The 12,515-nt window shown below is 35.4% G+C and overlaps 1 protein-coding gene across 1 annotated transcript in view; it reads right to left on the bottom strand.

Moving 5' to 3' along the window:
- The window catches only part of LOC149803799 (WD repeat-containing protein 13-like), a 52,432-nt gene that overhangs the window by 27,049 nt on the left and 12,868 nt on the right, over window positions 1-12,515 (bottom strand). The window contains exons 4-7 of the mRNA XM_089953608.1: window positions 12,116-12,176; window positions 6,979-7,127; window positions 6,133-6,215; window positions 5,532-5,672 (exon numbers count right to left, since the gene is read on the bottom strand). Of these exons, the coding sequence (XP_089809734.1) occupies window positions 5,532-5,672; window positions 6,133-6,215; window positions 6,979-7,127; window positions 12,116-12,176 (434 nt within the window). The remainder of the gene's footprint in view (window positions 1-5,531; window positions 5,673-6,132; window positions 6,216-6,978; window positions 7,128-12,115; window positions 12,177-12,515) is intronic.

Raw genomic sequence — 12,515 nt, 5'->3', positions numbered from 1 at the left:
ACTGTGACCAGGAATTTCAACTGGTTCTGAGGCTAATGAAGGTAGCTGATTCTTGGCTAGAAATCCAGGTTGGCAAAAACTAGTAGTTTCTATTGAATCACAAGCAATCATTTTCCATAGATAAGGCACATATTTCTGGTCTTCACCTCAATGACACAAGAAAGAGAAGAAACATGGGTTTGAAGGTAAGTTCCTCATTCAAGGATTTATAAGGCAGTTTTGATAATGATGAAAGAACATAATGTCACATAGGCATTAAAAAGAACTAAAGACTGGTCTATGAAACTCAAAGAACTTCATCAGTTCTAAAAGATGAGGGTCTAGTCCTATGGTGGAGCTCACAGAAAACTTGTGGGCATTTGAAAGAGCTGCTCTAAAGCGCTTGATGTGGATACTGAGAAAATCTTTTTGCTTTAAAATATGATGAAATCTGAAACTAGTCTAAGTGGGTAACTCGAAAGGTTGTAAGCTATATAGCTTCAAGAAACTTTACAGAGATGTGGGGTCCAAGTTCCCACTGATATCTCCACCTGTGACACTTTCACATTTTGGGCATAAGGCTAGCGTGGCCAAGCAGGCAAATGCACCTTGTACTGAAACAAGGAGTCAAAGGTAAACATATCAATCTGACCTAACTGACTGATCTACTGCCTGGGTGCCTCTTGGCCATGTGTTAACTTCTTCACTATGCCCTTCACCAAATCTGAGTGGGGAAGCAACAGAAGATCAGATTTATTCTCTGCCCCTGAAAGTTTCTCCAAACTGAAACCGATCCTAGTATCTGAAGACCTGGAAAGCTTTGGAATCAGATATATGGTAGGAAGGCAGTATAAACTCCTTCAGCTTCTGTCACCTGACCAGCAGATCGAGACAGAGATGAGGACATTAAATTCAGATGATAAAGCAAACTGGTATCAATGGGGACTCCTCAAACTCATTAATGTTCACTAGAATGGAGAGTTCAACATTCTGTTTGCACTGATGTGGAAACACAGAACTGTTTCTTCTTTCTATCTCCTTGGAAAAGGGAATTCAAAATTCCCTCTTGATGCATGAGAGTTGCAGTAACCTTCCTTTTCCTTTCACAGCAAAGCCAGAGGAAGTGACGGGATAAACTATGGTCTGCTCAGTCCAACAAAAACTACGGGGTTGTAGAAAACTCATCTATGGTTCCATGGAGGAAAAAGGAGACATTCCAGGCTCACCACCAGGTGAGTGGAGTTTCCAAGCCCTGTAGCAATTTAATGGGAACATAGGAAAATGGGGTGTGTCAACTCAGTCTTATTCCCAAGAGGAAGTAAGTTGCTCTCTGGTCACAATCAGTATCCGAATGCAGTCTCCACTGATGTGCAGTGACTGTGGATGTATGGTCCCAGAAGGGAGACATGTCTGGTTGGACAAGTACTAATGTTTGATGCCCTATGACAGGTAGATTAAGACTGGTTATCAGCCCAGTTGCCATTACAAGATTACATGTGATTCAGGTCCAGTACCCAGTTGGGTGACTGGTAAAGGATGCCCAGTGATCAGAACTAGTAAGCCTTGCCAGTGACCTGTGCATACATCCTATGCCTAGATCTTGTGCCCAGTGACCTGTGACAGTATTTGTAGCCCTGCCAGTGAGTGGTCACAGAGACCAATGACCAGTATATAGACCTGGTAACCAGTGCCCAGAGCTGATGTCAATGACTGGCCAGGAAACCAAAGTTACTCAGCGAGTCCTTATCCAGGGAACACAGCTCATTAAAATAACTTGACCCATTGACTTAGGTACAGGTCCATATAAGTGAGTTTAAGGTAACTGCACTTTCCTTACACCAAAAAGATGTGATTTGCTTGCTGATTCTGGCAACATTCATAAACATTCAAGAGCCATTGATCTCTCCCAGGATTAGAATATGTCCACAACAGAAGAGGAGTAGGAGGCTCCCTTATTCCTGCCACTCTGCCAGATCCCATGCTTCATCAGGTCCCAAGCCAAAGAAAGTATATATTCATGTGAGTGCATTTAGCAGATGAAAGCAGGTGGGATGAGTGTCCTGCTATGCCTTCTTATGGCCACATTTGACAAATTCTAGAAGTATGCTGAAAGACTGAAAGAAAAGAAAGCTACACAAAAATAAAATGATACACAACTATAAAAATGCAAAGACATGGGAGAAAAGTTAGAATGCAACAAAGAAATGGAGATGATTGCAGAAAAAAATTGTCACAAGAAATAGCAAAAAATATTCTACCATCCAGAGACATGTTTCAGCGACACTGTGTTCAAAGATAAGAACAACAATATTCCCAATGATGGAAGTGACTGAGGCAAGGGACTTGGACTGTGTTTGGTTTTGTTCTAGGCCTCCAATTACTATCAGGAGGAGGGATTTCAACTTGAAATGGGGACTAACACCAGCAAATGTGAAAACAATGTAATAGTAACAGGCAATATGATACTGCTATAAGTGTATAATATATTTTGGGATAAGGCAGTCACTCAATACGGTGTTATACTCTATGGTTCCCATGACATAATTCTACTGAAGGAGTACTTTATCATGTACTTCATTATGAGGCAGTTTCACTATAAGGCAGGATACTCTATGGTTTCTATGAGAGCATTATAATGAGGGACTACTTGATGGGGTCTATGAATAAATTATTAAATAAATTCAAAATGATGATATAAGTATACTTTTTAATCTGCACGCCACAAAGCTGTTTACTGTATATTAAGATTAATGAAAATAAAAAGATACAAACTTGCTCCTATAATTCAACAATGAAGATATCCAACTTAAAAAATGGTTAAAATTTATTGCAAAGTTAACTTCTGCATTAAATATATGCAAATGAAGAAAAAAAGGCTTTTGCGGTGTAAACTGAACTACATTCCCCTTAATGGCAAGCAGCACCTTACCAAGTGAGTTCTTATTCCTAGTGAATGTCATATTTCATTGAAAGCTACATAAAATAAAACCTATTTCATTATAGTGTTAATTCAGATACAAGATGGTCATGACATGGCCATCATAATTACACAATAATTTCATGAATTGCTGTAAGTATTATACATTTTTAGTTAGGTTTCCTTTAAACTTTCAAGTGATTATCACTGTAACATCAACAAATAAAGCTATTAAGTATTCTTTGTTTTGACTTCAATGCATCCTGTGTACAACAGCTGCTCTACTAGGGTAAGCAATAACCAACAGATGCTTGTTCAGTCATCTGGCATAAACATCCAATCACCAAACAATATAGTGGTCTAAAAAAGTTTTTCACGTGAATTTATAAATCAATCATGTACCTATTTATGGGAAAACAACAGCTAATGTTCTATGCTCATCTTTTTTGTATGAAAGAAAACCCTATAAACAAAATTACTGTAAAAGGCAAATAAGTGCCCAAAGTCTGTAATAGACTACTTGAAAATCTATGATGTCCTTCAAAAGTTATTCAGGACAAAATCAATGGATTGGCAAATTTCTCAGTCAAACAAAGGCCATAACTCCATAAAGTCTAATCAGAAAATGGCATGACAAGATGAACATAAGTAACATTATATGCCATCTTCATAGATACGGCTGTAGAATAAAAGTTCTATCATTATGTTCAAAAATTAATGTTAAACTTGATTTGTTGTTGTTGTTGTAGGGTTTAACGCCATTTTTCAGCACATGATAGGCTATACATGGCGGCCAGTATTAATGGTGGAGGAAGAACCCAGGAAAGAACCACCAACCCACAAGAAGCTATTGGCAAGCTTTCTCACATACCTACATTAGCTGAATCCGAGACTCGAACCCACGCGGACAGAGGTGAGATTGCAGTGATCCGTAACGAAGAGCGCTTTAGACCACTCAGCCACTCGGGGCCCCTTAAACTTGATTTATTTTGCCTCTTGCACATCATGTTCTAACGAATGTGTCTACATGTCGAGACTAAATTTTCCATTAAAAGAGCTTTTACATAACACAGTTTGGTTCTTAATTTAACAGATATTGCCTTCATTTCAAAGACTTGCTGGAGCAGATACTGTATTATTCAACATAATAAGCTACATGTATTCTCTCACTCTCATCCATTTTTGCGTCTCAGGTGGCACATAAAGCTTCAACAAACAAGTGCCACTGCTGACAGTCTGTAGCCCTATGTGTTATGGTGATCTATGTCAGGCTACAATCCCTTGATCTCTATAGATCTCCTCCATGTGTCTTTGGGCAAACCCGTCTTTCAACTCCCATCCAGGGTCAAGCAGGTATCTAGTGATATTAAGCATGAAAACCTCTGCCATCTTCTATCTACACAATCTAGAAAATGAGTTGTTCATTTGGTCCTTTAAGATCTTCATGTTTTTATTTTGTTTTGCCAGAAAATGACAAGAATCTTCCTGAAACACTTGTTTTGAAAGATTTCATCCTGTTCAATGCATGATTTTCCTTTCCTGAAACCAGCTTGTTCCTTTCTGATGAGGTCATTAGCAGTGATGGTGATCCTCTTGAGAATGATTCTGTTGATGACTTTGGTGAGGGATAGCAGGGTGATGCCGCTCCCTCAAGTTGCTACTGTCCTTAAGGTCACCTTTTTTTGGTAACTTCACATTGATTCCAGTTTCCCACAAAGCTAAGGTTTTTTCACTTTCTTGAATATTTTGGAATACTTCTCTGAGGTCTTTCAAGTTTCTGTCTCTTCTGAAACAGCATTTCTGGGAAAATGATACCTGACCAGGAGCTTTCCCACTTTCGAGGGCTCTGAAGGTTTCTCTGACTTTGGTCTCAGTGAAGTCCTCCATACTGATATCAAGGTCCTCTATGGCTTTTGAAATCAAGGCTGTGACAGGTGGGTCTGGTCTGTTCAGTACCCTTTTAAGGTGTTTCTTCCAGCTCACTATTTTCTCCCTTTCATTAGAGACAATGTCCTCACCTGCACTCTTCTGAAGTAACTTAAAACATGTCCCTAACCTCCTTTATGCTTCTTTGTGATTTTACATGGAGTCTTCTTGTCCTTTCTCTATGCTGCTTTATCTGCTTCTTTAGAAAACCATTCATAGTATTATTTCTAGCTAATTAACAATCCAGTCTATATTGGAGAGGGGTTTATTTACAAAGGAATAGTAGTATGTCTGTGGGAGAAATGTACTAGTAGCTGTAGAATGTTGGTATAAGCAGAAGATCAAGGTGGAGATGAATGATAAATTAATAGTATTTAAAAGGATCTTACAATTTCAGATCTTTTCATTTAGAAAGAGATCTTTTTTCTGTTTTTCAATTGTTTTATGATTTTATTATTTAACCCATATATTATTCATCAAGAATATTTCCCTTTTTCTCTCTTTCAATACTACCTCCACCTGAAGAGAAATGAGGTTTTGATACAATAATTAAGGTAGTTTTGGTTTTTTATGCTGACCTTATTTTGTTTAAAAAAATTCTGTCAAATGGCCACTTGTTTTTAAGGATGGCTTACTTTTCAGACTCACTAAATTTTGAATTATAAATTATTGTTGAATATTGGCATGAATCTATGAAGAAGGAATTTACCAGCCACTCCTGCCTTGTGTCCCTTCAGCATACAAATGACTGTTGCTGGAGGGGGTATGACTTGGCAGATGGATAAGGTCCCATCCATGGAGGAACATGCAACACGAGATTTGTCATCATTAGCAAACTTCACAGATGTCACTGCAGAGAAAGTCAAGATTTATTTTCATAAAGTCATCATTTACTAAAATATGTACAAATAATTTTCTTCAGTTAATATATAGCAATATAGAGAAATATTACAGCAATCATAAAACAAATGAAGTATATATCTGCTGATTTTAGCTAAATAATACATAAATAAATAAAAAATTAAGAATTAGAATGCTTAGCCATATGACCATTTTTAAATCTGGTTATGATAGAGCATGAAGCCTCAATTGCAGAGGGGACTGGACAATCTGAATATAGTAGTCAATTAAATTTGTTATACCATTTGAAAAACAATGAAATAATTTAATAATTTAAAATTTATGATACAGCCCAAATTTATTACCTTCATGATACTCAACTATGCATCCTCTAAAATACACAGCACAAATAAATGATGTAGTAATCTGTAGGTAAAATAAAAGGGGAATGGAGGGATGTTTTAACCAACCTGCATCTGTATGTTGATCAAAAATGTGGTGCATTCCAGCAAAAGCATAGTTCTCAGATATACTCTTTCCTCCAGCCATAGCTCTGAAATTGAATATTTGTTAACTTAATATGCAACTAAGCAGTTTACTGTAGATATTATTTTCAGCAGAAAATTACTGGTTTGTTAAATTAAAGAATATGAAACGTATCATTCTAACTGAACTTGCCTAACAAACGTTATGGTCTGAATCAGGTCATTAAATACTGTATATACTCACTTATAGTTGATTCCAGCTGCAAAAAACACCTGACCTGCCACTGCACAGTATGCCAGCAGCAAACAACAGACCTGACCTGCCATTGCACAGCAGGCCATCAGCAAACAACAGACCTGATCTGCCACTGCAACGTATGCCAGCAGCAAACAACAGACTTGACCTGCCATTGCACAGTATGCCAGCAGAAAACAACAGATCTGACCTGCCATTGCAAAGTATGCCAGCAGCAAACAACAGACCTGACCTGCCATTGCACAGTATGCCAGCAGAAAAGAGTCTATGCTGTTTGTTCTACTATCACTCCTATCAAACTGCAAAGACTAAGGTCTGCTGAAGCATTATGCTCTGGCAGATCTGGGTCTCTGCAGTTGGACTCAACATATAAGCAAGTATATATGGTTACAACAACCAATATTCCTAAACATCATATTTATAAAAAATTGGCTTGTCCTGAAAAAGAAAACCTACTTAATAATATTTAACATTTTGGAAAGCCAAAACCCATTGCACTGACACATAACTAAAGAGAAGGGGGAATATTCTGATTAATACTGCATAATACAATATGTCCATTTTCTCCAACAAACCTGCTGGCCTCTGCTTCTTTTGTGGGCACGACCTCTATGCTGTCATAGATTCTTTTCATTGGGCCCTCAATAATGTGCTTCAGACTACCAATACTGGCTTGACGACGGTGATATTTTCTACCATCTACTGCTGATCGTGGATCAAGACTCTGTTTCAGATATGTACAAAATTTTAAAAATCTCAAAGATTTGATACTCAAGCATTAAGATGTGATCTAAAGTTCCATTGTAAAATACCTTCAAAAACTCAATTGTCAGTCATCTGAACAGAATGTTGTACTTAAATTGAAAAATTAAGTTGTACAAAGAAATATGCTGCTGAAAATGTGGACTTATAATTGGGAAAATCAATCTGACTTTTTAACCTTCACGCTTGAATTTCCATGGATAAAAGTATAATATATTTAAAATCCATGGAAGCCTAGATGATACAACGATGGAAGGCAGTACAAAATGCATGAAAATGGCAGAATACACAAGTCTGATATAACTGGCAGATTGATTTATATACTGTCTAATTGCATGAAGATCAAAATATCTTATTGATACAAATTTAAAGTGTCCAACAAGTCATCCTTGATACAAGGGATTTCGTTTTCTGTATGATACTTTCCAGTGGTACCCCCATCCCCATGTCTGATAAAGATACTGATAGCTGACCATAAACATCTAAAAAGACATGTCTTCTTTTCATAATATGTATATAAAAGGTGTTAGATCCTGAAAGCAGTGTCCAGGTAAGTCCAAAACTTCTGTACAAAAGAAAATAAAACAAACTGTGCACTCAATCATGTTATTCAATTGCATATGGTGGATGTGTTAAGCCACAATTTTGTGGCATATGACAGTAGAGCTGGTGCTGGAAGCAGCAGTAATTAAATTAAACGAATTCTTAGAAGCATGAATACAAAATCTATAAGGCTGCTTGATGAGCTGGGCAGAAAATCTGCAAAATAATGCAAACCCAAAAATAGAACTTACAGGGCTTTGCAAATATAAGTGAGGTCTGAAAGGATGTAAAGATTAGGAATCAATACCTTGGTGTTAAAAAAAGTATCACTGGGTTTTAAGTGGTTCAGTGAAAACTTTTTTAGAATACATATTTAATTTAGAGTTGCAAGATATTACCTTTATATCAGTTTAGAACAGTACTTTATTCAGTGGTACATACCACAACAGTTTTACACTGTACTGCTACCTTGTGGAGGTTCCTTTTACAGTAGAGGAAGTATACATTTCTGCATGTATTTAGTTTGTCTACCCTGCTTTGATTTCAAAGAGTGTCAGTGAAGTATGTATCTGACATGATAAACATATTTACTTCAATGCAACATATTTAAATAGCTCTCGTATAAACGGAAGGTTAGGCAGGACTGACAGCATGGATAAAAAAAAAGTTGACTGAATGAACATACAAATGAATTGATGAGTGAATGAACAAATGCTTGAGATAAATAATGAATGAGCTGAGTGACAGATGGATGGATAGAGAGATGGATGGATGAATATTCTGATGGGTATGTGGATAGATTGATAGATAAAGAGTTTATAAATATTATAACTTAGTGCGATAATCATCTACACATAGATGATCTCAAATGGGTAATGATTTAATATTGAAAAAACTGGATATTATTCAATGAGTTTCATAAATTTAATATTAAATGACAACCCATTTGAGATTCTTTTTATCACATAGTTTTTATTTCAGTGGAAATTATTTAGATAGAAAGAAGAATGAATAATTTTGTTCATTCTGACAGAGGGTGCACCTTTTATTTGTTGTGCATAAAATATAGTCCCAAACAAAGCTGAACTAGTAGAAGTATATTGTACTTTTTTCCAAACTATAAATCAAAGAAAAAGCTTCCATCCACATAAACAGAACATTTTATAATGACAAAATCATTTTTCAAAACAGAATGATCAATGTGATGTGATGCCACTTTGTTTGATATCGTACACAGTAGGAGAGAGTACATGTTTACCCTAAAATGTCACTTCCAGAACTAAGCATATCATTGCTGTGATTTTCATGTGAAATTGGAATTAATGGATGCAGAGATTCCTATATTTACTGTAATGCATATGTGACCGGATATTTGCAGTATTTGATTTGGAACAATACACCGCACAGAAGATGTAAAGACATTTCTTTTTGAGTCAGATTTGCATCCCATAAAATACTGCATAAATATGCTGTGGTTGGATAAAGTTCTGTCAGTTGGGAGACCCATATATGTCCGCATTCTTCTGTGAACAGAGGTGAGTTTATTTACTTCTGTAAGTTAACATTTAAAGTACACTTGTATATAGGGTGGATTCTATATCTATGTTACATATATACCCCACCCCCACCAAATGAGTAATACCCTTAGTTTTACTTCTTATTGTCATTCTTGTCTTGTAGCTTTATGCCATTTTTCTTATGTTGATATTGTTTAACATGACATAACAAACCCGTGGGGGTAACTTGTCCATATTCAGATGGCCGAGATAATTTTTCCGCAATATCCTTTTGCAAGTCAAGTTGATAAATGGCTGCCAAAATGTTCATTCAAAACAAAACATTCCAGTAAGCGGGGTTGAAAAAGTTTTCCCACAATTGCAGCCAATCAGTCAACAGAATACTGCATAATAATTTCATGGGCTTATTTGGACCAATCAGAATCACATAAAGTGATATGTTCACATGTTATAATATCAAAAATATTAAACTGCACACACTTGAGGCAAAGTGTACCGACTATGTGACAATGTAATTTATTATTAATTTGCTAGATATATCATAATACAATCTGGATTTTATCCTTCCTTTTTAATCTAAGAACTACCCCTCACCTTTCAAGTAATTGCAAATTTAATTTTCATTTCTCTGTGTTGGTTAGTAGCACTTATATCACATTACTGTCGCTCCGGTGGTTAGAAAGTCTGCCTCAGATGTGGGAGGTCATGGGTTTGATCCCCGGCAGAGTCATACCAAAGACTTACAAAAATGGTTCAAACAGCTGCCTCGCTTGGTGCTCGGCATTAAGAAGTTAGTGTTTGGACTGGTCGGCCTGGTGTCAGGATAATGTGACTGGGTGGGACATCATGCTACATGTCTGCAGCATGATGCTCCAGTGCTAGACATCACTAGAAACTGTCACACTGCAGACATCGTAGCGATATGACTGAAAAATTATTAAAGCTATGTTAAAAATCCAAATCACACACACACACTGATTGTAGCATGCCAATATAATGGGAGCTAAGTACCACTACCAATGACACACCGAGGCAGCTGACTGGTCTGGCCTGGGCCATTACTGAACCTGAACTCATGTATTACAAATCCAACACTCTAAAAACTGTGTTACCAAGGCTATGTATAGGTAACAGGTGAGAGATAACTTGATGGAAGTTGATTTGATATTCTTCATTCAACATAGATTCATTAGTAATATATAATTACAGTAAAGCTATAACAGGACTGTAGAATTACCAATGGATTAGCTTATACATGCTCCATTTTATACTCTATTAAGATTTACATGCTCTATTTTTATACTCTGTAAAGTTATAGATTCTCTATTTTATACTCTATTAAGCTTTACATGCTTAATTTATACTCTATTAAGATTTACATGCTCCATTTTATAATCTATTAAGATATACATACTCTATTTGATACTCAAAATTCAAATACTCTATACTCTTTAAGATTTACATACTCCATTTTATACTATATTAAGACTTGCTCCATATTTACATACTCTAAACTCCATTAAGGTTTAAATACTCTATTGTATACTAAATTAAGATTTACATACTCTATTTTATACTCCATTAAGATTTACATACTCTATTGTATACTAAATTAAAATTTACATACTCTATTGTATACTAATATAAAAAAGTAAGATTTACTTAATCTATTTTAGGCTCTATTAACATTTACATACTCTATTTTATACTGTTAAGTTAAACTATATTGAAATTATTTACCACCAACACTTGTACTGAAACAAGTAAATATTATCCATTACTAGTTAATTCAGTAGTATTTTCTATTTTTCCTTCACTTTTCCAATATATGTTATTGCATAAACAAATTTTGAATTCCTCTCTATCACACACACACACACAAAGAAAAAAGCATACTCAATAAAAATAAATAATGTGAAAAGTATTAAATGAAAGTGTAATAAAAATGCAAAAGGTCCAGCTGTTGCTCTCCAACCCAACATGCCATTGCCATATGTCTGGGTGATCCAAACTTAATAACTTTGATCTATTACCCACTGAGAACTTGAACTCTGACCTATTAACCCCAAAATCAATGTCTGTCTTATTTCAAATGTAAGCTATTTACACCGTTTCTTTAAAGTGTCTGATACCAAAGTCAAGTTATTGTGTGGATACAGTTTTTGACCTTTTCAGCCCAAAATTGATAGGTTTCTTCCTTGTCCAAAATGTAAATTACTTACATTTTAAGTAATGGTAAAAGGGGAGAAGAAGAAGTCTGCAATTCTAATGGCAAAAAAGAATCGATAGGAATCCATGATAAATTTATTTCTTCCCTCCCTTAGTTTTATTTAATTACTGCATACTGAAGAAATATGCGGCATTCTTTACAAGCTCAAACATACAGAATCAGTTTTAAAATATTTAATTTTATATTTTCGTAAGCAGCATTATGCACGTACTACCAATTAGTGCAAGTTAAGCTGAATGTCATGTGACAAATGGTTTGTCATTATTTCTAAAAATACATGAATATATAAGGACTCAATTTGGATGTTTACCATACTGCTTTGTTTTAGTAATTATTCTGTTTTCAGATTTGCAGCAAACATATCATGTGTATCTTTACTGTAAATCTCTGAAGATTTTTATTTTAAAGAAAATTCACTCAAATTAAGAAACACATGAAACAAGAATCAATTTATGTATTGTATAGTGGGGATTTCTTCTTGTCACCAACATTCATTCCACTTCCAATTTCACCACATTTGTGTAGTGTGTTAATTTTGCCCATCAGTCCATTAGACATTACAGGATTTTTGTCTAAGACTGATTGACCATTAATGGAAAAAAATCACCCAGCAAAAATATCTAGCTACACAGTAAATGAAACCTCATGATTTGTACGCACATCCATGTTGGTCTTTCCAATACTCCTTGTACCAAAGCTATAGGATCTGCTCTTAATGCTCCTGAAAATAAAAATTCCTTTATTATGTACTCAAAACTGCCTAAATGTCTCACCATACTAATCAAAGGTCAATGTAATTGAAAAATGTATAACAAGGTGTGAATAATTAATCTGGATAAACAATTATTGGAAGATGATGACACTCATGATATTTACATTTTTCCAACCTGAAAAAACCATTTAACTATTTACTAACATTCATTCTGAAATACAGCTAAAATTAGGTTTTATTTCACTGCCATTTTGTGTCAATCAGCAAAACACTTTACTTGAAATGTCTAACAAAAATATTAATCAAAGCCTCTAAACAAAAGATCTTAAAGTGGACTTCTTAGACCGA

The sequence above is a fragment of the Sinohyriopsis cumingii genome, chromosome 3 (assembly GCF_028554795.1).
Source record: "Sinohyriopsis cumingii isolate HCF-2022 chromosome 3, ASM2855479v2, whole genome shotgun sequence".
Lineage (NCBI taxonomy): Eukaryota > Metazoa > Mollusca > Bivalvia > Unionida > Unionidae > Sinohyriopsis > Sinohyriopsis cumingii.
Note: the sequence above shows the minus strand (reverse complement) of the source record. Positions and strands in the feature narration are given on the sequence as shown.